The sequence below is a fragment of the Aricia agestis genome, chromosome 18 (assembly GCF_905147365.1).
Source record: "Aricia agestis chromosome 18, ilAriAges1.1, whole genome shotgun sequence".
Taxonomy (NCBI): Eukaryota; Metazoa; Arthropoda; class Insecta; order Lepidoptera; family Lycaenidae; genus Aricia; species Aricia agestis.
Genome location: NC_056423.1, coordinates 12,261,529 through 12,288,513, shown reverse-complemented (window position 1 = coordinate 12,288,513; position 26,985 = coordinate 12,261,529). Strand labels below are relative to the sequence as shown.

General features: G+C 36.8%; 1 protein-coding gene across 1 annotated transcript in view; it reads left to right on the top strand.

The window, feature by feature from the left end:
* Positions 1–26,985, top strand: part of LOC121736245 (dystrophin, isoforms A/C/F/G/H) — a 523,358-nt gene that overhangs the window by 484,303 nt on the left and 12,070 nt on the right. Inside the window, exons 51-52 of the mRNA XM_042127329.1 lie at positions 25,927–26,186; positions 26,699–26,857. Coding sequence (XP_041983263.1) covers positions 25,927–26,186; positions 26,699–26,857 — 419 coding nt within the window. The remainder of the gene's footprint in view (positions 1–25,926; positions 26,187–26,698; positions 26,858–26,985) is intronic.

Below are 26,985 nucleotides of genomic sequence, written 5' to 3'. Positions count from 1 at the left end.
AAGGGTCGTAAATTTGTTCAAAAAATTCATAATAGATGGCGCCGTGCGTCTTCTACATCGCGCTGACGCTTGCTCAAAAGTCTTTCTATAAGAGGTGGTATCATCCTACATTTAAGTCTCGATTTTTTTCGATTGTTATATCTATTCTACGGTATTAAATAACTCAGTACTTTATCTGTGCAGGCAGTGACGTAACCTTAAGACCAAATTTCACCAACGACTGTTAAAGTTAATGCTCGAATTAGTATCACGTTAGCTGTTTTGTTTTTCATATGAATGAAAGAGAAGACAGGATATTTTAACAAGCTGTTAACACTAACAGACGTTGGTGAAATTGGGGCTAAACCTATCAATGATAAATAGTTTATGGGTAAAGTTGTGTAATTGGGGGGCTAAATAAGCTTTAAAATTTGGCATAATATATAAAGTTTAACATACAAAAATGAAGTACTTATTGTTTAAACACTGCACAGCTGTATTGATTTAAGGGGTACCAGGGTTTTTTTATAAAAGCTTTTGACACCAATTTTGTTGACATCGCGCGCTATAAACTGAAGTCCACGCGGACGAAGTCGCGGGCAACAGCTAGTTAAGTATAATATCAACAATGGAAAACTTTAAATAAATTTAACCAAACCACAGAGTGTAGTGCAATGTTATTTTTATTTTTTAATTTAAGCAGACAATTTGTTTAAATTTAAAAAGACAATGTGAATTAAAATAAAGGATAATATCGAATAAATAATCAAGTGAAGTGTAGAGGCAAACTGTAAGAGTAAGTGATAACTGATAACAGATAATAATAATTATAGTTGCTTAATCTAAACTTGATATTTTACCTGTGTCATTAAAGTGTAAATATATAATGTGATTGCTGCCAATTGCCATACATAAAACTAGAAGTGTAAATTACAAGTGTAGTAAATGTAAAGTGTAAAAAGTGCCAAAATGCATCTGCCAACGGATCTCACGTGTGAGATTGACAGTGACAGTGATGAGGAGAAGGTGGAGATTTCGGAGGAGGCGGAACTGCTCTACTACGAGCTGATGAAAGCCCTGGAGGAAGAGGAAACGGTATGTAATGATGATGAATTCGGGAGATGCTAATATCTTTGCGGGTCTCAAGACAGGGGCGTACCACGAAACCGTTTTGAGACTCATAAAATCGTACGAGAATGCCGCGTCCTGCTCTAACAACGTCATTTCACGTTTGTTAGAGCAGGACGCGGCATTCTCATTCAATTGTTTGAGTCTCAAAACGGTTTCGTAGTAGGCCTACACTCTCCAGGTTTAGCTTGTCCCTCGGGCTCCCTGAGATCATATCGAAGGGTTTTCGAGTTTGGATACCGCTGTCGATCCTGGTGACACAGGAGATACAGTGGTGGGAATGTGTGGTGAGCCAAAGCTCGTTAAATACACTAAAGTAACATACCTCATCGTTGGCAGTCCTAACCTATAATTACTTGTTGTCTCCATTTTTTGCCAATGCCAATATTAGGATTTTTGTACATTTAATTTTTCCTTCTCAGTTACATTGAAACAAAATTTGAGGTACAACAGTGTTATAAATTCTGAAATTGGTTTAAAAACAGAGCCTTAACAAGAACCTTCAGCATCTTAATATTTAGGCGAAGGGCAATGATCTCCCTAGAGTCCTAATCCAGGTCAAAGCTATCCACTCCTTTGGGTACTAAGGTTATGAAAGACGATGAGTACTGCCCTTGAGATGAATATAAAATATATTGATCACTAGAATTTGACGTCCGAATATCCGTTTGAAAGAAAGTTTATCGTGCGTAAACCGTACATTTTTCTGGGATGAATACTATCTTTTATCCGATCCCGGGACTCAGAAGTATCTGCATTCTTGATCGAAATCGGTTCAGCGCTCAGAGTTTTACACGTTTTGATAATTTGGCTGTAGCGATGTCGATTTTTCTCAGCAATGACTAAAGCTAAGAAATTACAGTTCATTGTCAGTATTCATCAGGTTCATCTTTGTCTTCGAATTACCGATAATTAATAATATACTATAACACGATTGGTCAACTTTTATAACACAGATGAATTAATCAAAAAGACCACTATAAAAACAGGGTTTTTTTTTTATTTTATTTATTAAATAAGGGGGCAAACTAGCAGACGGGTCTCCTGATGGTAAGCAACTACGTCGCCCATGGACACTCGCAACATCAGAAGAGCTGCAGGTGCGTTGCCGGCCTTTTAAGAGGGAATACGCTCTTTTCTTGAAGGTTTGCAGGTCGTATAGTTCGGAAATACTGCTGGTGACAGTTCATTTCAGAGTTTTATAGTGCGCGGCAGAAAATTACGCGAAAAACGCACTGTGGAAGACTGCCACTCATCAATTTCTATTTTTTTCTTTTTTTTCGGGATTCTAATTTTGCCAACAGAGGAGCATGATTTAAGCTTCCAAAATTTGTATACAGATTAGATCATGCACTATAATTTGCCCATAGCTTGTATGAAATATACTTATTTATGGTTTTTAAATTACGCGACAAAAACCATTTTGTCGCTTACGCCCTTTTTCATTTCTTGCTGTTCCATTTCTTGTTTTCTATGAGAAGCCGGCCCGGCCTCTCATAGAAAACAAGCGATCTACAAAATATCCAAAACTATTTTTTACTTTAACGCGGCGTAACCTTAAACCAGGTAACAGACAAGCAGACAGATGCGATATTAGTATGGGTAAGCACTTGCGACTCATCTATATCAGATATTTGACTGATTAATTATTATCGGTGACCTTAATTTACTATTAAACTGGTTAAGCTGAATGTTCTGCATTAACTGCTGGACCGATTTTGATAAAAAAATTCGTGTGTTCAAATCTAACAATCATCATAATAATAATCAGAATACATAACAAGTTCAAATCGAAGTGGCTTTTAGAATTATTGACTGGTTAACTATGTTTTTAAATAATTATTATGTTCCAGATTATAATAACTTATTTCAAAAAGTCGGGACAGTGTTTGTCAGTTCCTGTAATAATTGATAGCCCTTATATCGATATTAAATCTAGTATCACTTGGCCATCAGGTGTCATGGATATCGAATCACGTTAGCCCTTGGAGCGGATGTTCTCAACTTACAGTTCCCACAGAAGGTTTAAAAAGGGCCAGAGATGAAAGAAAATGTGTTGTTACTTGAGGGCCGATTAATGTGGGCTAAAAAGGCCTTCAGAAGGGATTTTTCTTAAATATTTGGTATTTGATTCATCCATATTCCATACTAAGTACCTACTAACATTATTCGAAAAGTGTGTTTGTTTGTCTATTTGTCTGTCTGTTCGCGCCTAAACCGCTCAACCGATTTTGCTGAGAATGGAGATACTTTAGGTCCTGGGAAAGGACTAAGGAGCCAACCTAACTCAATATAGCTAATACACATGACCGGTCTATGGAGATAGGCTGTATTTAATACTGTGGTAAAACTGGAAATGCACCTGTTGGGCTTCATTACATCAGGTTCAAAACGAGGGTAATATTTAATCGGGCGATCTGTTTCATCGTTTGCAACCAACCCTTAAGGAAAAAGAATCACAACGGACGGACAGACGGAAGTATGGAATCAAAAAAATGTTGCCATCAGAGTAGGTACTTAACCCGATTTGGATAATGTAGTGCTTCGTTCCTCGTTTGATTTAGTACATACAAGATGACGCCCGCAACTCCGTTACGCCAAATCGTTTATCACGACGGAACCGTACATTTTTCCGGGATAAAAAGTAGCCTATGTCCTTTCCCCATACCAAGTTTCAGCAAAATTTCCCCATACCAAGTTTCAGCAAAATCGGTTCAGCGGCTTGGCCGTGAAGAAGTAACAGACAGACAGACAGACACACTTTCGCATTTATAATATTAGTATGGATATCGAGTGTGATGTCATAGTAAAAGGAGGGGAAGTAAGTTATCTTCATACAAAGGCACCGCGCGCGGCTTGTATGTGTGCGCCATAGTATCAATGCGTCGCCACGTACGGCACACAACAAAATCTCGGCCAGTTTTATAAGGCTGGTACCGCCGAGATTTTTACTATGGCGCACACATACAAGCCGCGCGCGGTGCCTTTGTATGAAGATAACTTACTTCCCCTCCTTTTACTATGTTGATATTGATATTTATGATGTTTAGTATACCCCAAAGAAGCTTCCATATAAAGCACTGACGATTCAAAGGTTAGGTGAGCCTGTAGGGACGTTTTAAAATATAAAAAATAAAGCTTCATATTTTCTTAACTAAGCTTCGCAGATATTTTATTTTGCTCTAAACTAAATGATTTAGTTCTTGTTGTCTCAAATATATTTATAATTTACCTAAATAAGCAATTTTCTGAATATATGTATATTTTTTTTCAAAACTTTAAATTGGCTGCAGTTTCTGAACCCACCGCAAAAAAAACACTCTTATAATTTTTTTATCAGCTTTACCTAATGTACAAAACCTACTAGGTCTCCATGACGCTCGAGTGACTACAAAAATAGCACCCTCCCCTCCTCTACTATAAAGTGATTTAGTTAAACTACATCGAACAAGGAACGAAGCTGGATCGAAGCTGCATCAATATTGTATTAAACAAGAGAATCTGTGTACGGTTGACGCGGCGATGATGGCGGCCGTAATTGCATTCCATTTTATTTGTTTTTCTCGCGGAATGGCGGCGGTGGTGCAAGTTACAGAATACAGCGAGAGGCTTGTGGCTTGTCCTATTTTTTACGCGAGATTTATTTTTGTAACATTTAAAAATAATTAAAGACCTTGACTTAAATAGTGTTTTTTCCCCTTTAGAGTTTGTTGGATCCACCTTAAAAACGACTTTGTCTTCGTTGCAAAGTTAACGTTACGGAAAACTTAAAAAAAACTTAAAAAATTATATTATACTAATTACTTGGAGTTAAATCAATGTCCAGGGACCAGGGTGTTTCCTAAAGCATAGATAATAAAAATTACACAACACAAAATAACAATATGATATTGTACTAAAAATACATTAATTAAGTACTTATAATGTTAGAAAATGAAAAAAATAGTTATTCTGAAGATTTTTGTTGGAATTTATGTAAAAACAATGCGATTAAAGCACACGTCATTATAACATTAGAGAATGACGAAAAAATATCAAATTTTTGTTCAAAAATGAGTAAAAAAATTGTCGATATACTTTTCTATTATTAATAGAATTAAAGTATATTTCTATAATTAATATTATTAATTTATTTATTTCTTACAAAACAAATGCTGTTATTTTTTGTGGATTCCTTTGCTGAATTTTAAGTTCTATAGGTGATAAGCCTGTGCCTTGCACCACAGAAGCACTCCTGCGAAAGCACTAGGCTGCATCATCATTATAACGAGCGAGGGTAGATGGAGAAATATTGTGCTACTGGGTATCGATCGGGCTGCCAGTTGGGACAGAACAAAGTATATTATGTTCACTATTTATTTAAAAAAGTATAGATATATTATATAAAAAATCAGCCAAGTGCGAGTTGGACTCGCGCACGAAGGGTTCCTTACCATTACAGAGCCAAAATAAGTAAAAAATGTGTTTTTTGTATGGGAGTCCCCCTAAATCGTTTATTTTATTTAAATATTATTATTAATTATTAAATTATAAATACAACTGAGTATTTTGTGAACATTTCAAGTGCCTATCTACCTATTGCCATTATTGATATCGAGCAAAAAATAGCAAAAAAAAAAATACGTGTGTCGTATAGGAGCCTCCCTTAAATATTTAATTTATTTTGTTTTTAGTATTTGTTGTTATAGCGCGAGCGGCAACAGATATACACAATCTGTGAACATTTCAGAAATCTAGCTATAGCCGTTCTTGAGATACAGCCTGGTGACAGACAAACGGACAGACAGACATCGAAGTCTTAGTAATAGGGTCCCGGTTTTACCTTTTGGTTACGGAACCCTTAAAAAAGAAATCTTTAAAAGTAGTAAGCGGGCTGAGCTAAGAACACTTTATTTTATTTTCAGATTTAGAGCAAAACAAACTAGATAAAAATCGGCTCACTCGTTTCAATGCTACAATGCCACGAACAGACATATACACACGCACACACACACAAACAGACATGTCGTATTTGTGTTTTGTTCAGAGGTTAAAAAAATGAGATTGCGCTCCGGAGTTTTAGCACAAATGAAAATGTAACGACGGGAAACGGCGTAGAAATTATAATTTAATAACATGATGATTTGTGCATGTTCATCTATTATGTTGCGACTGTCCAAGATCGACGTAGATTGGGCAGATTGCAATCGTAGTAATCCATCATCACGTAGTTAATATCGCCAACGTAATATCTACGGTGTATTCAATTTTGCGTGCCGTAGTTTACGTTGTCACGGCTGGAACGACGCTTATCTCGGAGTAACAGCCGTTGTTAGACCAATATTCTAAAATCTAACAGTTTCCTATAAGTTACACCTAATTTAATATTGCTTAGCTAATATATTCTATGTTATGTATTAACATTGTGTGTTTGTCTGTTTGTTACTTCTTTACGTTTTTAAAACCGCTCATGGTAGACCGGCAACTTTACCATGTCATGTAAGGAAGGACTTTGAAAAGTTTTTATGTAGGTCTGAGAATCGGCTACTGGGTACTTTTTATATTGATAAGTGCATTTGTTGAATAAATAATAGTAAATTATTACAACTCGAGACTGACGGCGACCATTGCACTCTGTCTACTCTGACCATTGTTTGTGCGACGGGATAGCGAGGGACGTTGCCATGGTGACATACTTATTTAGTCACTTAAATAAAATAATATGGGCGAAATATTTTATATGGCAAAGAAACGTTTGCCGGGACAGCTAGTAATATTATGAATGCGAAAATGTGTCTGCCGGTCTGAGTCCTTTAACGCCCAAACCGCTAAATCGATTTTGTTGAAATTTGGTATGGAGATACGTCGAGTATCGGGAAAGGATATAAGATTCTTTTTATGTCGGAAAAATGTAGGGTTCCCCGCGATAAATTAATTTTGGCACAAAGAATTAATATTCAGAAGACAATTAAGTTCGCGGTATTTCAAATGCCCTTTTTATGGCAATATTTTTGGGAATACGTAGCAAATAGCAATCAATTGATTTTGCTTAGGTATACGATAGATTCAACGTAAACTTTTTTAGAGAAAACATTTTTATACTCAGGTAAATGACCAGTAGATTGGACAGTACCAGTCATTGGAAAAAGCACAAAAACACCATATTTATTAATGTTGCTTTAAAAATTTTCTGTTTTTAAAGTAAAAGAACTCCTGTTTTTAAAGAAAAACAGTCAGTTTTTAAAGCAACATTAATAAATATGGTGTTTTTGTGCTTTTTCCAATGACTAGTACTGTCAAATCTACTAGTCATTTACCCTATTTTATACACAAAAATGTTTTATTATATTTTATTCTTACGATTAATACGTGAAATTTTTATTTGTAGCATAAATTGCATTATAGCCGCTCATTAATTTAACGTATTTTTTTCATTTAACTATAAAAGAATTGAAAAAAAAAATTGCTGAAAGGTTATTATATATATACTTATTGCTGAATATAAAACTTAATCAGAAATGCTAAAATTTTATATTTAAACTTTTAAATGAAACTTGTGTGTTTTATGAAAGTTGTTAATTTCTTTTGCTTATTTGAGTTTCGAAACAAGTCGAAACAATTTTGAGTTCAAAAGAAATAGTTTCCAAGGAGCATGAAATGCTTATTTTACTTTTATTTTATTTTGAACTAATTGAAATGTTTTTTTGTTCCAGGTAAGAACGAGAGACGGTTATCATAAGTATTATACTATATCTATGTACTAAGTGCTAACAACAGTAGTAAGTACTAACTACCTTTTTAAGTACTAGATTTAATTACTAGATGACTGGTAGGTACGTAAGAATATTATTCAACTAAAAACAACTATGTACAAGCATGTGTACAGAACTTTTTACTTGTAAAAATATTTGCCTTAACTGCATATTTAAGCCAAGGTATTCTTTTTTTTTATGAAATAAGGGGGCAAACGAGCAAACGGGTCACCTGATGGAAAGCAACTTCCGTCGCCCATGGACACTCGCAGCATCAGAAGAGCTGCAAGTGCGTTGCCGGCCTTTTAAGGGAATAGGGTAATAGGGGAGGGTAGGGAAGGGAAGGGAAGGGAAAAGTTGAGGGTAGGGAAGGGAATTGGGTAGGGGTTAGGGGATTGGGCCTCCGGTAAACTCACTCACTCGGCGAAACACAGCGCAAGCGCTGTTTCACGCCGGTTTTCTGTGAGAACGTGGTATTTATCCGGTCGAGCCGGCCCATTTGTGCCGAAGCATGGCTCTCCCACGTATGGAATTTCTTGTCCTTGACTGATATATATTAGAAAAGTCACGTTATATTTACACTACGTTTTAACTTTTGATATCATACTTTTACTATGCTTCGATTTCAAAGGGTGCCATTAGGTTAATTATTTCTTACTATCAAAAAAAAAACACAAATATTACCTCTCAACGTATTTTAAACTCTACCATCCAGTTAATAAGATACATAATGAAGTTTTAAGTAATCCAGGAATGCTAAACCTTGGGATTCTTCTCAAGGATAATAGTTTTATTGCGGATTCCTCGCGAGACGCCGGACGCGTCGGACACGTTTTGTGGCTTCGGCGACTTGGGAATGTTTTAGCATGATTAATAATTTATGCTATGACTTTATTTAACACACTTTTACTTTACAGTGTTTATTGTACAATCTTCGTCGGTATTTTTGGTGTACCAAACTATGTTATTAACTGCCGCACTCAGAGTGGAACATTAATTACTTAGGGTGGGCACCAGAGGCGTGGTTAAAGTTAAAGTTATGCTTATAGTTAAGTCTAACTTAAACTCTAACCTTAACTTTGACCACAGAATTTGACAGATGAGAGCTAGTCCGACAAGGCTTGAAATGAACGTGGGCGGGGGCCGTGGCGCTGCTGGTAAAAGAGAAATGTCAAAAATGGCGTTTTGTATGATGACAGCGTTAGTTCCTTTTTCGCGACGTTCATTCAAAGTCTTGTCGAGATAAAGGTTATGGATAAATATGGCGTCCGTTTTTTACTTTAACTGTATGGCTGGTCTCTGCTTTAACCAACGATTTGACGTTCTGCATTGTAGTTAAAATTACAGTTATAGTTAAAGTAAGTTAGTGCAATCCACTCTTAAATGTAATTAATTTGAAATTTTGACATAAGCCTCATACATTAGCTGTCAAACTCTTCATTAAATTGAGGGATAATCATAATTAAATATCTCTAAGTGCGGCAGCTAGCACTACATCTTCCACGTGGCGTCGTCCGCGTAATTAAGGAACTTCGCGGGACCGTAGACCGTTTTTTTCACTTTTGTATGGGAACTGGGAAGGGCCCGAGCGTCACGAGTTTCCCCATACAAAAGTGAAAAAAAAATTTTGGTCTTTTAGCGCTGCTACTTTCACAGTGAACTCTCTACAAGGAACACGTACACACCCTAAAGTATTATCACTTATTTTTGTTACTTACATCCTGTATATCCTTCCCCGTAATCGACTCTATATTTGTGCCAAATCACATAAAAATTGATCCAGTAGTTTATGAATTAGCGCGTTCAATCTCTTTAACATTAAATGTAATAAGTAGGTAGAAATAAAGTATGAAATTTCTGTCATTTATCTTTAATTAAAGTTAATTAATCATTAACTCACTTGAATGCGGTAGGTATGATAACGATGCTGTGTTATATTTTTTACTAGATTACACCCGCAACTCCGTTGCGCCAAAACTCGTTCATTGCGCGGAAACCGTACATTTTCCGGGACGAAAAGTATCCTATGTCCTTTCCCGCGACTCAAAGTATCTCCATACCAAACTTCAGCAAAATCGGTTCAGCGGTTTGGTCGTGAAGACGTAACAGACATACACACTTTCGCATTTATAATATTAGCATGAATATCGTATGTTCCTTAATGACTACTATTCGCAAATCGTTATTAAGTTACAAACTAGCAAAATTACATTTGAATACATCTCGTGGAATAGATAAAGTCATGTCCCATGTAATTTCCAACATACGGCACATTTAGCGGGACGTGTCACGTGACTCGCGCCCGCACGCTTGTGAAACTGTTGCCATATCATTTTGACATTTCCCAAATGTCACGTCCGTACAAAAGGTTTGTAACGCCTGATCCCAATCAGAAGTGTCTTTGTGGAATTTGAGTTAAAATATTATATTAAAATGAATGCAAAATGAATTTTTTTGGGGGCGTGTAGGGTATCAAAGCAAACGTTAAAAGATTAATCATATAATAAACAAATCTACAGACTATTTCAATGTAATTAAACGACGAGTTTGACAGAAATTATAATATTAGCTCGTCTGTCAAGCGCCCAAAATGGGCGTCTCACCCTAAGAGCAATTCGATACATTTTCGAAAATGGTTCGACAGTTCGTGACAGATGGAGGGTATGGCGTTTATTTTATTTTTTATTTATTGAAAACTTTATGCACATACAAGTACAAAGGTGGACTTAATGCCTTACTAGCTATTTGACCGAGCTTTGCGCGGTATTCCATAAAACACGAATTAAATGACATTTTCTAAAAATGATTCCTAGCTAGATCGATTTATCGCCCCCGAATCCCCCTTTAAACTAAATTTCATGAAAATCGTTGGAGCCGATTCCGAGATTCCAATTATATATATATTATATATATATGCAAGAATTGCTCGTTTAAAGATATAAGATATGGCGTTTATATCAAAATCGTCATTAAATTAAAATTGTGACTAAACTTAACGCAAAAATCATACGTCCTCATAATAAAGAATCTTAAAGCTGATTATAATAATGAAATCCAGGGCAGCTAAACCAGTTACATTAAAAATAATTATTCGGAACACGTGGTCCTGGTCCTCGTTAGTTATGCACAAACTGGTCCGGCAAATTAGCCAGGATATTGACCGATCTAGAGCGGGTTTTTTCTGTTTTTTTTTTTCCTTTTTTCTTACTTTTGCACAAGAAATTTAGCTTAAAATGGTTTCGAATGGTAAAAGGTAAAGTAAGGTTGAATTTGAAGGAACAACAATAATTTTAATTTAAAAAAGGAGGTTTTGTCATAAACTCCCAACATTTTTTGTCAGACTTTATTATAGTAAAGAAATCTTTTAATTACTGACTTCGGCCGCTTCTCCAATAAGAGAATTTGGGTTTTGCTCTTTGTATTAGCTCCATAAGTATTTTGTGTTTTTGCAATTGTATATCTCTCTAACTTTATTTAAGCATTTTCTTTTTATTCACAACAAAAAAGTAATAATTTACTTTTGTCCACATTGTTTTCACATAAAACAGCGGGCGCTGAGCCTTCGCCAATAAACCGTGACGTCACAACATGGCCGCCATAACTGGGCCGGATTTGCGCCGGATAACCGGATATAGCCGGATATATCCGGGAATAGCAGACATATTAAGGTTTATCTACGTTTGACAGTGTAAGACTTTGTTACTTTGTTTTTTCAATATCCGCAGAATCGGAATTCTTGTTTACATTTTAACTAACTTCCAAAAAGGAGGAGATTAAATCCACCATTTTTTTATGTGGTTTACATAAATGTTGTGCCGGCAACGCACCTGCAGCTCTTCTAATGTTGCGAGTGTCCAAATGCGACAGTAGTTGCTTTCCATCAGGTGAACTATTTGCTCGTTTTTCCCCTTATTTTATAAGGGAAATGTTGACACATAAAACTATTCATTCACAGCTACTTTCACAGACATTAATTATTATTTAATAACTTTAATAATTCGGTGAAGAGTTTGTAAATGTATGGAGTTTATCTAAAATATTCATTAAAAGCTAAATTAAACCCTCTGAATGCGACCGTAAGTATTAGCACGAAGGTTAGTATAAATCGCAGTTTTTGCTAAAAAAACGAAAAAAACACCAGAGGATGTGCCTCTATTTTCTTAAACCAAGGCTACATTTAGTACTCAATAGATGCACTAGACCTAATCGCCCACTCGTCTAGAACTAGCCAATTAGTAGGACCGGTGCACTGGCCACTTTCTCAGGATTTCTACTTCATCATCATGGTTTGGTGATAGTAAATGCACCAGTGGAACCAGTGGTAGACCTCAAAAAGTGTTTTAAACCTATTTAGAAATAAAAATATTTACCATTTTAATTTTTTTCCTACCAGAAAAAAATGTTGCGAACCCCTGCATGTTTACAAAAGTATTTATGACAGACTTCAGTTTTTTGTCTGTAGTTTATCTGTTCAACAACGTTTTTTATTGGTTTTCGCGTTAGCCAATCGAGAGATTAGAGAACTGATGAAAGCGCAAAACTCACAAACTGGACCGATTTTAATGTAATTTGCCACAGATATAAGGAGTGAGCACACTGAGACGGGCCGTGCCGGGGCTCATCGAAAAAATCCGCCTCCATACAATTTGTATGGAAGCGGATGCGCGTATCGCACACTGTGTCGGGGCGCAGCGGATTTCCGCTTCCATACAAATTGTATGACGGCGGATTTTTGCAATGAGCCCCGGCACGCTGAGCCCCGGCACGGCCCGTCTCAGTGTGCTCACTCCTATAGAGTACACCACGGGGAAGGAGATTGGCTACTTTTTTGTGGGAATATTATGTACGATTCCTGCGCAAATCTATAAGTGCACGGAAAATCTATAAGTGTACCTAATATAAGTTTTATTATAGAAGTATTTACTTACTCCAAAATTCTTGTGCATCAAGCAAGTAAGTTTACCGTGTAGTCAGCATAATAAACATGGGTTTTTGCTGCTCTAGCAGTCCCATAAGGCTACATCCATATTTGGTTTTGCGACCTGCGTGTTACAACTGACAACTTCGTTAGTATAAAACGTAGCAGCTATTTAGTATTTAGTAATCTGTGGTATACTTAATATATAATTTAGTTTTCAATAATTACAATAATAACGGGATTTGTAATGGTTGTTATCTTAAATACGAGTAGTTAACGAATTTAACTGAAGTGGTCATTGCAAATGATGAAACACATAACTTACTAAGCATGCTGGGTAAACTTGGTGTTTGGCTCTTACCATTTACTTACCAAACATACAATTAATAATATTATTATGATAGGTATCTTCATAACTTTACCACACCTCACAATCGTTTGAATAGTTTAAGCGTGAAGAGGTAACAGACAGACAAACGTTAAGCAGCCTCTTCACGTTGGCCTATGATGGATACAAGCGAATTTCTTTAACCAGGTACTTATACATTGTCTATTATAAAAGTAATTTTCGAGGGTCTTCGGCAAATCGATCTATTACGTCTTCTAGATGAAAGAATCGCTCATATCTTTTATAAGTTTTCTATGAATGTACTATGTATATATATTTTTCCTATGAAAGTACTACATTTTCGATAAAAGTGCTAGATAAGATACTTAGTAAGGACGCCAACATGATCCAGGGCAGTTGCCCCCCCCCCCCCCTGTTCCCCCCCTCGGTACGCCCACACTTGCATATTCCTAAATGATTGCCTATATGACGGCATCATGATTCATGTCCAGTAACACGGATTTTCTTTGAGGCCGAGCTCTCCTAGGTTTAAGTGAAGTAAGTATGCAAACACACAAACAGCCTATTGACTCTATGTGTATATAAAGCTTATCAATACGGCATACAGTCGCGTACTTGTATCAAGTAATTACTTCCTTATGCCTTATCTGGGAGTTCCGATTAAGGCGGGGTACACATGAGCGATTAGAGAGAGCAAGAGAGGCTGATGAAAAGAGAGGTGTACACTGCACACTGTAAATTTTGATGAGTAAAGAACGATTATTATTATTCAAAAGTTCATTATTGACGCTTGTGTGACATTTATATACTTAGTTTTAATTTAGGCAGTAAATGTATGGAGTTTTCTGTGTCAATATTTTTACTCAATTGAAGTTACAGTAATCAATCTGTTCAGTGTTCTTCGTTGACTATATTATTATAAAAAAATAATCTCTTTCGTTTTTCGTATTAATTAAAACATGATTCTTTAGCAGACGTCAGACGATTTGTTAATCGAGATTACAATCAATTTTGTTGTTGTTACAATCGAGATTATCTCAAATGGGCCATTTCACCAAGTACAAACCATTTAACTTCAAAAGGTTTCAAATAATTTCCTTTGCTACTTTTGCATACATTTTAAACGCCCTAAGGGAGTTTTAAAAATTTACTGCATTTAAATAATTACTCGGTGAGCGATTTTTGTAGAAGAAATACAAAAACTAGGTTTAAGATATAAAATGTGATTTCTATCATGTCCAATTATTATTATTATTGGTCATAAAACATGTCTGGAGATCCTAAATAAACATAATATTATCAGGGTGAGCGAAGCGAGCCCTAGTATATTCCACAATCTGAACACGTGACGGAAAAACTATCACGCCTATTGATTTGTGCTTTAACATAGTCATTTTTATTTATAAATATGTAGATGTGTTATCTTTTATTTATATCAGGATTCAGGCTACATATCAGGTTATCATCGGTCTGTCAAGGTTTGGTTACTATTAAAACATAAAAACTGCCTTAAAGATTACAACCACGCAGAAAAAAGCACAAAGCTCGGCTTTTAGCTAGCTATTATAGGTATACCTGCTTGCCATCTACAAAGTAACCAACATTTCACTAAACTCTCATCCGCTCGTGTGCACGCGGTGCAACTCTCAGGTGAACGACCTCAGCTGATACCGTCATTAGCGGCGCTCTCAATTACTGTTCGTTATGACCGCGCCGCTCTCAGCCGGCCAGTTCACACCGATTATGTATAGTGAATAAAAGTATGGCAATGTAGAAAAGTAACTCTCTTTTTTCGGTTTCATTGAAACCAGGCCTGTTACGCAGAAGTATAGTGCCCAAGTGTGTGCGCAGTATACAAGAGCACTCTCTATTCCTTTTACTCTCATAACCCAGTGGGACGGAAGACCGACACGACCGGCGAGAGATCAGGCGCAGGACCGACTTTTTACATGCCCATCCGACGCATGGATCGTCTCACTTGTCAGACAATCATGTGATCAGCCTGCAACCAAATTTAAAAATAACATGTTTCCAACGCCGACGAACCCACGACCTCCGAGTCAAGAGACACGCTCCAAACCACTGGAACACGGAGGCGAAAAGTATGAACTAGCTTTGGCGGACATAATGACTTCTTTAATATGTTTCCAGGACAAGTTAAAACTTAAAAGACGTGGCTCGTGAGTGAATGAACTAGACAACTAATATATTTTTATAACATAAGGACAGTTATTATTGCCTCTTTGGGTTGACCGTGCCGACTGCCGGCTTTTATACGTGGGAGAGCCATGCTTCGGCACGAACGGGCCGGCTCGACTGGAGAAATACCACGTTCTCACAGAAAACCGACGTGAAACAGCGCCTGCGCTGTGTTTCGCCGAGTGAGTGAGTTTACAGAAGGCCCGATCCCCTATCCCTTCCCTACCCTCTCCTATTCTCTTCCCTTCCCATCCCTACCCTCCCCTATTACCCTATTCCCTCCTAAAAGGTCGGCAACGCACATGCAGCTCTCCTGATGCTGCGAGTGTCCATGGGCAACGGAAGTTGCTTTCCATCAGGTCACCCGTTTGCTCGTTTGTCCCCTTATTTCATTAAAAAAAAAGTACCAGTGAACTCCCAATTTTTTGGTTACACTTTAGTCGAGTAAAAAGTAAAAGTAGGTAGGTACCCAGGATACAATCTAGATTGTAGGTCACGATACAGATCTAGCGCTAGCATTGTGATGTTGCGTCATGGTGTATAGTTGTTAGCGGCTCATACTCAAATATGCTTGGTATTTTGGTATTGGTGAGGGAGGCCTAGAACATTTTTTGTTTTCTTTTCTAACAAGCTAATTTTTGTGAGTAGCTTCATTTCGATAAGACAAACGACTTTTTTATCTGCGAAAAATCTTGGAAGTGGTAGCTAACAGAGATATGGGATTGAGAGTACAAAAAATTGAATTATCCGTAAAAATAGTCAGGAAAAATATTTCTTTTTAAAAAGTTAATTTTCACGAAAACATTTCGATATCAGTAGGTATGAGCGGTTATGGTTATCGTTAAATATGGCGTCCTTAACCAAAGATTTGACATTTTGCACGGTGGTTATAGTTAAAGTTATAGTTAAAGTTACAGTTATAGTTAAAGTAAGTTGGTGCAACCCACCCTAAGTATAAGAGAAAAGGCTTTCACAGAAATCAAAATGTAATATTCAAGTTGAAAATACCTTACTTCTTTTATAATAAAGTGCAGTGGTAAAATATGATTACCAAAATCCATACTAATATTATAAATGCGAAAGTATGTCTGTCTGTCTGTCTGTCTCGCTTTCACGCCAAAACTACTGAACCGATTGCAATGAAATTTTGTACACAGTTATTCTAGAGTCTGAGAAAGGACATAGGCTACATTTTGATGTGGGAAAATATCTTATTTCCATGAAAATATCGATGAAAATTAATTCGCATTGCGCGTGGCCAGCGCTCATCCCGGGGGTCCCTGGGATCGAGTCCCGCAGGCGGAATAAAAAGTTTTCAATGTTCCTGGGTCTTGGATGTGTATTAAAATAATATTTTAAAAATCTTAAATATATTTTATGTATAATATTATAAAAAATCCAGAAATATATCGATGCAATGAACATTTTAGTTCTAATACGATTCAACAGATAGCGTTTTATTTTTACTTCATTATTGTAACAGAACTAATCATATATCTACTTTATTATATATTGTTTTTATTCATAACTAGCTGTTGCCCGCGACTTCGTCCGCGTGTACTTTAGTTTATAGCGCGCGGTGTCAACAAAATTTGTGTCAAATTTAAAAACTTTTTAAAACCCTGGTAAGTGGTACCCCTCTCAGGGCCGCGCTACACCGAAATGGCAGCGCTGAAAGTGCTCGCCTCGCCGCTGCCATTCCGGTGTAGCGCGGCTCTTAATTAATCAAAATACTCAAAAACAGCTGTGCAGTGTGCACATAATCTATACTAAAATTATAAATGCGAAAGTATCTCTGTCTGTCTGTCTGTCAGTCTCGCTTTCACGCCAAATGCCAAAACTACCGAACTGATTGTAATGAAATTTTGTATACAGATAGTCTTAAGCCTGAGAAAGGACATAGGCTACTTTTTACTGGAAAAAAGGGTTGTAAGAAGGTGAAAATGCGTAAATTTATTCAAATTAAGTTAGTTCCAACAATTCATAATAGATGGCGCCGTGCGTCTTCTATATCGCGCTGACGCTTGCTCAAAAGTCTTTCTATAAGAGGTGGTATCTTTAAGTATCGATTTTTTCGATTGTTATATCTATTCTACGGTATGAAATAACTCAGTACTTTATCTGTGCAGTGACGTAACCGTAAACCTATCAATGATAAATAGTTTATATGGGTAAAGTTGTGTAATGGGGGGCTAAATAAGCTTTAAAATTTGGCATCAAATATAAAGTTTAATATAAAAAAAATGAAATACTTATTGTGTGCACATTGCACAGCTGTATTGATTTAAGGGGTACCAGGGTTTTCTTATAAAAGCTTTTGACACCAATTTTGTTAACATCGCGCGCTATAAATTGAAGTCCACGCGGACGAAGTCGCGGGCAACAGCTAGTATTAAATATATTTCCGTAGTCTGGTACCTATAACACAAGTCCTTTAGGTACTTAGCACGGGGCCAGACTGACGTGGTGTGAAGCGTCCATAGATATTATATTATTATTTTGAAGTTTGGTGGAGCTGTCAAGCTTGGTGATCATATATTTACTATTTGGTGTGCGATTACAATTTGAACTACAGTCGTGACTAAAATAGCTAGTAGATACCATCGAGGAAATTGATTCCTAGGTAGGTGACAGACCAACGTCATGTAGTCGGATCATGTCAGTTCAATGTTAACTGTGATCTGTCGGTTGGGTTCAATGAGTTTCTAAATAGAATATCATTGGTTGGGTTTAACTTTAAACGCGACCAAATTACTTAGGTCCGCAATCTGCCTAGAAATTAATTTCTCTGATTGTTCTATTGTAATTTTAGACTATCACTAATTAATATTATAAAACAAAGTTTTCTTCCCTCATGTCCCTTTGTTCCCTTTAATTTTTAAAACTACACAACGGATATTGATGCGGTTTTCTTTAATAGATAGAGTGATTCAAGAGGAAGGTTTATAAGTATAATAACATTCCAATAGTGGAGAAATACTGTTGGGGTTTCTAATGTGATGTCGTAAATAATTACATTTTTTTCCACTTACATTGCAAACGCAGGCTGAACCCTACGAGATGTATCAAAATAATTTACCAAGTAACACGAACACTGTTAATAGGTACATGTTATAGTTTGTGCGTTTTAAGATGATATGGGTGACAGTTTGCATGTTCCTTGCTACGGGTTTTTTTACAAGAAAACGACAAAAATCAAAATGTAATAAATTATATTCCATCTACAAAAACAAATGTTTCCTATAATTGTAAATGATCTTTCCTTTATAAAGATGTATGCCCCCTTTTTTAGGTTTTTTGACTACTTATAAGTATTTTAAGTTTATGTATAATTCTCTAGTACTTTTGGCTAACGATAAAACATTAACCAATCAACATCACTGTTGATTCGATAAACGAAAAACTACAATTCAAAAAACCTCCTGGAGTTAGAATAACTTTTTGAACTTCGCTTCTCCAAATTCTCCTAAACGGAGACGTCAAAAGTCACAAAGTTCCTACACACGAAATATTATTATTCTTTTCCCTCGGGCCTCCACATAATTTACAAAAGTTCCTTCGCCCAAAACTCTTATTTTGTGTGTTATCAGGGCCCGTAGGATACATATTGTAATATTACGCGCTGATAGGCAAGAATTTTTTGGCTTATCTTGTATTGTCTAGCCTCGCTGACATGGTAATAATGGAATACGTCTTTTGTGTGATATTTTTTACGTTTTTTCTAGCAGTTTATTCCAAATTGAACCTAGTGTTTTCGTATCGTTTTGTATTGTTGCGCTCTGAATCAACCCTAACTCTACGAATAGTCAGGTAGAGTAGGTAAGGGTCAATTCAGACAGCAACGCGACGAGTAGATGCATTTCCAAATTTATATTATGGATTTGACAGATTTTCAAGACGTCTCACACAATTGAAATCTGTCAAATCCATACAAATTTAGAAATGCATCTACGCGTCACGTTGCAGACTGAATTTACCCTTAGGTTGGGTTGCACCAGAGGCGTGGTTAAAGTTATGGTTATAGTTAAATATGGCGTCCTTTAGCTTTAACTTTAACCTTAACTTTGTGTTGACATAGTTATGTTTTCTGTTTAGTTTCATAGTTTTTACAATAGCTTATTTTATTTGTTAAATCTTGTGGAAACACCTACGTAAGTAATTATTAATACATATTACATACTGCCGCTCTTTGAAAACTCCGATAGTGCGATGCAGGATTGTGGCGTCGCGCTAGTTGATCCGCCAGAATGTGAACCCACTGGTTAATTTTAAGCCGTACATGTCACCAATAAAACTAGCCTATGTGCGACGCTTAGGAAAAAGTAGTTTACAACTTTCTGTTAATCTCGAATGCTGTCCTTTTTGGAACGCTGCCAATTGGGTTTTGAAATTGAGATCTTGGTCAGTAATCCAATGTCGATTGCCAAGGAATCTATACTGATATTATAAATGCGAAAGTGTATCTGTCTGTCTGTCTGTCTGTCTGTAACCTCTTCACGGCCAAACCGCTGAACCGATTTTGCTGAAATCTATATACAGGGTGTAACAAAAATAAGTGATAATAATTAACGTAGATATATATATATATATATATATATATATATATATATATATATATATATATATATATATATATATATAACGTACGTAAGATAAGTACGTGTTCCTTGTAGAGAGTTCACTGTGAAGGTAGCAGCGCTGAAAGACCAACATTTTTTTTCACTTTTGTATGGGGAAACTCGTGACGCTCGGCCCCATGCCCATACAAAAGTGAAAAAAAGATTTCGTCTTTCAGCCCTGCTACTTTCACAGTGAACTCTCTACAAGAAACACGTACACACCCTAAAGTGTTATCACTTATTTTTGTTACACACTGTATATAATGAGTTATCGTTGAAAATACAAAAAAAAAAAGATACATACAGCCGAACGTGTAACCTCCTCCTTTTTGGAAGTCGGTAAAAATGGATTTTCAATTGTGTTAGTAACGCTAAAACTCGAAAACGCCTGAACGGATTGGGCTAATTTTAGTCTTAAAATATTCGTAGAAGTCCAGGGAAGGTTTTAAAGTGACACGAAGTTCACCGGGACAGCTAGTTTCGTATAGAGATACTTTGAGTCCCGGGAAAGGACATGGGATACTTTTATCCGGGAGAAATGTACAGTTCCTGTGCGATAAGCGGAGTTGCGGGCGTCGTCAGGTTATTAAAAATGTTGATATGAAATTTGATAAAGCCTTTTGAACAGGAATAATAAGTTTATGATTTTTCTATACCGACAGTGCTAATTTAATGAAAGAAATTAGAGTAAGGGCCTGTTTCACCACTTCCTGATAAAGTTCCGGATAGGCTATCCACAACTTATTTGACAGATTCTCCATAAGTACTTAACTGTCAAGTTAAGTTGTGGACAGACTATCCGGCACCTATCAGGAAGTGTTAAAACTTGAAACAGGTCCTAAAATTAAAAAATTAAGTAGATAACCAAATCACATGAGCCATCGAACCAATAATTTTATTAAGTAAATCTAATATATAAAAATAAGTTGGGTTTTCCTTCCTGACGCTATAACTCCAGAACGCACGAACCGATTTCCACGGTTTTGAATTCGTTGGAAAAGTCTCAGGCTCCGTGAGGTCTATAGAAAAAAAAATCAGAAAAAACTTAAAGAAAAAAGCAGGAAAACAGGGAAAATCGTTTTATGGCAAAAAAATGTTGCCGGGACAGCTAGTATGATGTAGAATTCATGAATTTAAAAAAAATTACCGCTCAAATATTGCTACAGTTACTACTGACTTAAAAACTTGTGTTTCACTACCAAGTATCATCTGAAAGAGCGAAAGTTACATTAAAATATGCACACCTAGGTAAAATTTCTTCTTTAGTAACTATTTACATATTATTATTTGTAAATATCAGCATATTGCATAATAATTCAGCAATGTCAGCATACAGTATCGTATTGCAGAGTAAAACGTGACATTTGAATTAGTCGCATCATAGTGTGTTGCTGTGTATTTATAGTTTCATAGTTTTAACACATTTATTCATTCAATAACGTGTTTGATTGGCTGACTTCAAACGCCCAATCAATAACACTATTGAATAGATAAACTCTTGACAAAAAGCCTTTAGAAAGTTGGCAAAACGATCAAAACGCATCACCTACACCTGGGGTTCCCAAACTTATTTTATTTACCGCCCACCATGAGATAAAAAAAATTTTTGGCGCTCCTTTTGTTTCACCTACTTTTTAAATTAAAGCTTCACAACGCACCATTTTTTTTTCTGGGTCCCACACGGGCCACACCGCCCTACTTTAGACCACAAGGGGGCGTTACGGGCGAATGGCTGACCTACACCAAAATTATTCTTATGATCCAAATAACGAAACAAGTCATCATACAAATTACCTACATTAGAAATGTAAGTATAAGTATTTTATTTACGAGATGACGCCTGCAACTCCGTTGCGCCGAAATTCGTGGAACTGTAAATTTTTCCGCAACAAAACCTATCCTTATGTCCTTTCTCCTTTCTGTATCTCGATGTTTCTCCACCTAATTTCATCAAAATCGATTAAGCCGTCAAAGCGTACAGAAGCATACACACTTTCGCATTTAAAATAATTGTAGTAAGCCAAAGATTTTAAATAAAACTAAGATCATTACTATGAAGGTATGTGGCAAAACCTTCAAGAAGAGAGCGTATTCCCTCTTAAAAGGCTGGCAACGCACCTGCAGCTCTTCTAATGTTGCCCATGAGCGACGGTAGTTGGTTTCCATCAGGTGACCCGTTTGCTCGTTTGCCCCCTTATTTTATTTAAAAAAAATGTGCCTGTGATTTCTTCTTAGATATTTCATAGTACTAGAGCAAACATCTCGCCGACAATCTGCAATACCAGAAGCTAATTTGACTAGCAAGTGCGTTGTATATTTATAAGGTCGTGACTGGCGCATCTTGTTCGTGGATCGCACTACAATATAACAACGTTTCTCAGAAGAAGTCGGTTAAAAGTTAAAAGTAGAAAAGATTGTAACTTGTAAGATAAGTTTAAGTTATAGTTAAAAGTATTAAGTTAAAACCACCACCAAGATACAGGCTTTGCCTAGTTTGGAGTCCCCTGGTTAAATATTAATATTGTAATTAAATAAGTGTGCATTCGAATCATGTATGTAATATGGTATTGTAAGCGACCTAACTCCTATACTTATGATGCTATGTAAGTTAAGTTAAATTAATAAATAAAATAAAATAAAATGATTAATGATTTCCTTAAGAGGATACACCAGGGGCGAGAGAAATTGAAAATAGGTATTTGAAAATGTATTGCTGTCTCACCAATCTCAAGTCGCCCACCGCAGAGCGCGATAGAGACAACACGACAAAAGTTCTAATAAAAGAACAGAAAATCTTCGATTCGTTGTCCGCTGATTCCTTATCCAAGACTTAACCGATTCAAGTACTTTTTTCATTAAGAATTAAAGGAAGGCTTGAGCTGTGTTCCTATGTTTTATTTTTTTTGTATATTTTAGACACTTTTGTTTTCTGGATGTTTGAACACAGAAGAAAATCTGGCCATTTTTTTGGGTTTTTGGACGTTCTTATCTTTTTTAATAATAAAATTATGAAAAAAAGGAAAACATAGGGACATGCTAATAGTGGCCATAGATATTCAGGAAAAAAATCATAACTCTACCGGCATTATCCAGGGAGGAAACAGGGGACAGCGTTTGTATGGAAAAACGGCGGTGTGGAATCCTCTTAAGTTTCAACCGAGCGCAGTCAACTGAGGAGTCCACACAGCCCTTTTTTCCATACAAACGTTGTCCCCTGTTTCCTCCCTGGATAATGCTAGTAAAGTTATAATTTTTTTCCTGAATATCTACGGCCACTAATACAAGGTCTCTATGTTTTCTTTTTTTTCATAATTTAATTATTAAATAAGATATGAACGTTCAAAAACCCAAAAAAATGGCCAGATTTTCCGCTGTGTTCAAACGTCCAGAAAACAGATTTGGCTAGATTATATAAAAAAAAGCAAAACATAGGAACACAGCTCAAGCCTTTCTTTAATCTTTAGTGAAAAAGTACTTAAATCGGTTAAGTTTTGGAGAAGGAATCGTTGATTTTCTTGATTTTCTGCAGTTGTCTCTATCGCGGAGACAGCTATAGATATTACACGTACTTTTTATTCATTTCTCTAGCCCCTGGTGTATCCTCTTAAGGTGTAATAAGAATAACTATGTAATAAGTTTTAATTAAGTATATTATTATTAAAGTACTATTTCTTTTCTACTGAAATGGGCTATTTGGGCTAATATATACTTAATATTAATCATAGTGTAGTTAATAGAGGAAAAATTAAAAAGTTAAAAGCGACTGCGCGATAAAGATACGTTTTTAAAACTAATTTATTTATTACTAGCTGTCCCGGTGAACTTCGTGTCACTTTAAAACCTTCCCTGGACTTCTACGAATATTTTAAGACTAAAATCAGCCCAATCCGTTCAGCCGTTTACGAGTTATAGCGCGACTAACACATTTGGAAATCCATTTTTATATATAAGATAGTCTTTATTTAATTAACGCAGTTATAAGTAACCAAAAAAATTCAAATTTAAAAACTCTCTCGTATCAAATCGTGCTTTGGGCCTTACTTAATTGCGTATTAACCTCGAGCTATGATAAACTAGATGACGCGCGCAACTCCGTTGAGCCAAAATTCATTTATTGCGCGGTAACCGAACATTTTATACGTGGGAGAGCCATGCTTCGGCACGAATGGGCCGGCTCGACCGGATAAATACCACGTTCTCACAGAAAACCAAAACCAAAAAAAGTGAGTGAGTTTACCGGAGACCCAATCCCCTAACCCCTACCCTATTCCCTTCCCTACCCTCAACTATTTCCTTCCGTCCTAAAAGGCCGGCAACGCACTTGCAGCTCTTCTGATGCTGCGAGTGTCCATGGGCGACGGAAGTTGCTTTCCATCAGGTGACCCGTTTGCTCGTTTGCCCCCTTATTTCATTAAAAAAAAAATGTGGGATAAAAAGTATCTTATATCCTTTCCCGGGACTCAAAGTATCTCCATACCCAGCAAAATTGGTTCTGCGGTTTGGGCGTGAAGAGGACAGACAAACGGACAGACAGACATACACACTTTCGCAGTATTGAATTAAGGCGACGCCTTGATAATTTGGCTGAAACGATATCGATTTTTCTCGGCATTCTCAGTATTCATCATGTCTTTGTCTTTGAAATACCCATAGCATAACACGATTGGTCAACTTTTATAGCACAGAATAATCAATCAAAAAAGGGGATAAAGATCCCTCTGTAAAAAAGGGATACTAATTTTGCCAACAGAGGAGAGTGATTTAAGCTTCCAAAATTTGTACATAGATTGGTTCAAGCAAACAATTTGCCTATAGCTTATAATATGAAATATATTACGCGACAAAAACCATTTTGTCGCTTACGCCCTTTCCATTTCTTGCTGTTCCGTTTCTTATCTATCTATATATATAAAACTCCAAGGTGACTGACTGATTGACATTGATCTATCAACGCACAGCCCAAACCACTGGACGGATCGGGCTGAAATTTGGCATGCAGATAGATGTTATGACGCAGGCATCCGCTAAGAAAGGATTTTAAAAAATTCTACCCCTAAGGGGGTAAAATAGGGGATGAAAGTTTGTAAATAATAATACTTCTTAACGCGAGCGAAGCCGCGGGCAAAAGGTCGTTTTCTATAAGACGGTAAAGTGGCTAAAACATATCCAACGCGGTTTTTTACTTTAACGCGGCGTTACCTTAACCTATAGCTCGAATTTCTAAAAATCATTTGATGGAGTAACATGATCTAACAAACGCTAGGTATAAATTATAATAAGTGTAAGGTGTAACATGATCGCGTGCACAAGGTGGTTGTCAAGGTTGGGGACTCACTGGTGCATTACCTAGGTCTGTGCCTAGGCCATACACGTGGTCTTGATATATTATACAACTTGATACCTAGGTATAGTTTCAAGTGGAAAACGAGGGATTTTTAGATTTAGGTAACTAAACTGTTAACAGATAATAAAAATAATTAGACTGGAATAGAAAATACTTTATTTGCACACTTAAATTGACTTGATTTAAAAAAATATATATATCTAGCTGCGAGCGAGCTGTCGATGATGAACTATAGCTGAGAACCTAAGAACACTCTCGATTATAATATCAGCTTTCAAACGAAAAAAGCTAGATAAAAATCGATCCACCCGTCTGAGTGCGACATTCCATGGACAAACAAACAGACAGATCAAACATATAACAACCCTCTTTTTTCCTCCGGGGTGAAAGTCACAACCTTCGGAAGCACTCCGTAAACACCGAAAACAGTCGACATAATATTTAACATAACCACAAAATTAAAACAAAAATTGAAATGCTAATTTCTCCAAAACGGTGGGGTTCCTCAAGGTGGGGGTACCACCCCCACGGGGGGGGTTTAACCCTCCCCCTCCTACCCGCTCACCCCCCTCCTAGCCAAAATCTTGAGGTTTCATTGTAAACTTTTACCAAATTCATTTTAAGTCGTTCCCGTCTAACTTCTTCTTCATCTCTTCTAGCGTGTTCGCACCTTCACAACTTCCCTCGATGAGCTGGCTTCGCGCGTGCAGACGGCCGAAGCTGCGCGTGCGGCATGGCGGGCGCCTGGCGACGCGAGAGATGCGCGTGCGCAGCTCGACGCGGTGTCCCGTGCGCGGGCGCAGCTGCCGCCTCTGAAGCGCCTGGTGGACGAGCTACGGGGCCAGGCTCAGGCCATGACCAGGGATAACATACAGCTGCCAGAGCATCTGCTGGGACGATTGGAGGACTTGAATACCAGGTGAGTTGGTAATTCCACCCGTTAAGATAATCTTTGCTTAGGCCTCAAGCCTCTACAGTCTACAGTCTACTGCATCCACGGAGCTCATACGAAGACTGCATCCCTATACCAAATACCCCAGTAGGGTTAGATTTTTTTTTTAAATTAATTATAGTCAGAAATTTGTTTGCACCAGTGTTTAGAGGAGGTCACAAATAGCTTAAATTCGAAAACTCGACCAGCCACGACGTGTGCGTTAGCCGCTATATTAATTTGAAGGTCCAATATTTTTTTAGCTATAATCAAAATAACTAAAGACAGAAATAAGAGAATTTCATTCAAGTATGTTTTTTATTAACGCTATAAGTAATATATATATATATATATATATATATATATATATATATATATATATATATATATATATATATATATATATATATATATATATATATATATATATATATATATATATATATATATATATATAGATTAGATTTCTCCAAGTTAATCCCTTCTTCTCCATCTTCCAGGGTATCAGGTCTCTCAGCGGGAGGCGAGGAGCGAGCGAGGCAATTGGCCGGCGTCGCCCGGGACGGTGGTGCAGGGGCCGCGCAGGGCTTCCTCGCCGGCTCAGTCAGGCCGCCCTGGGAGAGAGCCGTCACTCCGGCTAACGTACCTTACTATATTAAGTAAGTTATATTAAAGAAGTTTGAAAAGCTTTGCTTGTTACAAATTAAGTGGCATTGGAACTCTTCTTTTGTGGACGTATAAGCGCCAGCTATTAGAGGTAAAGAGAAACAGTTGACATCAAAATTCA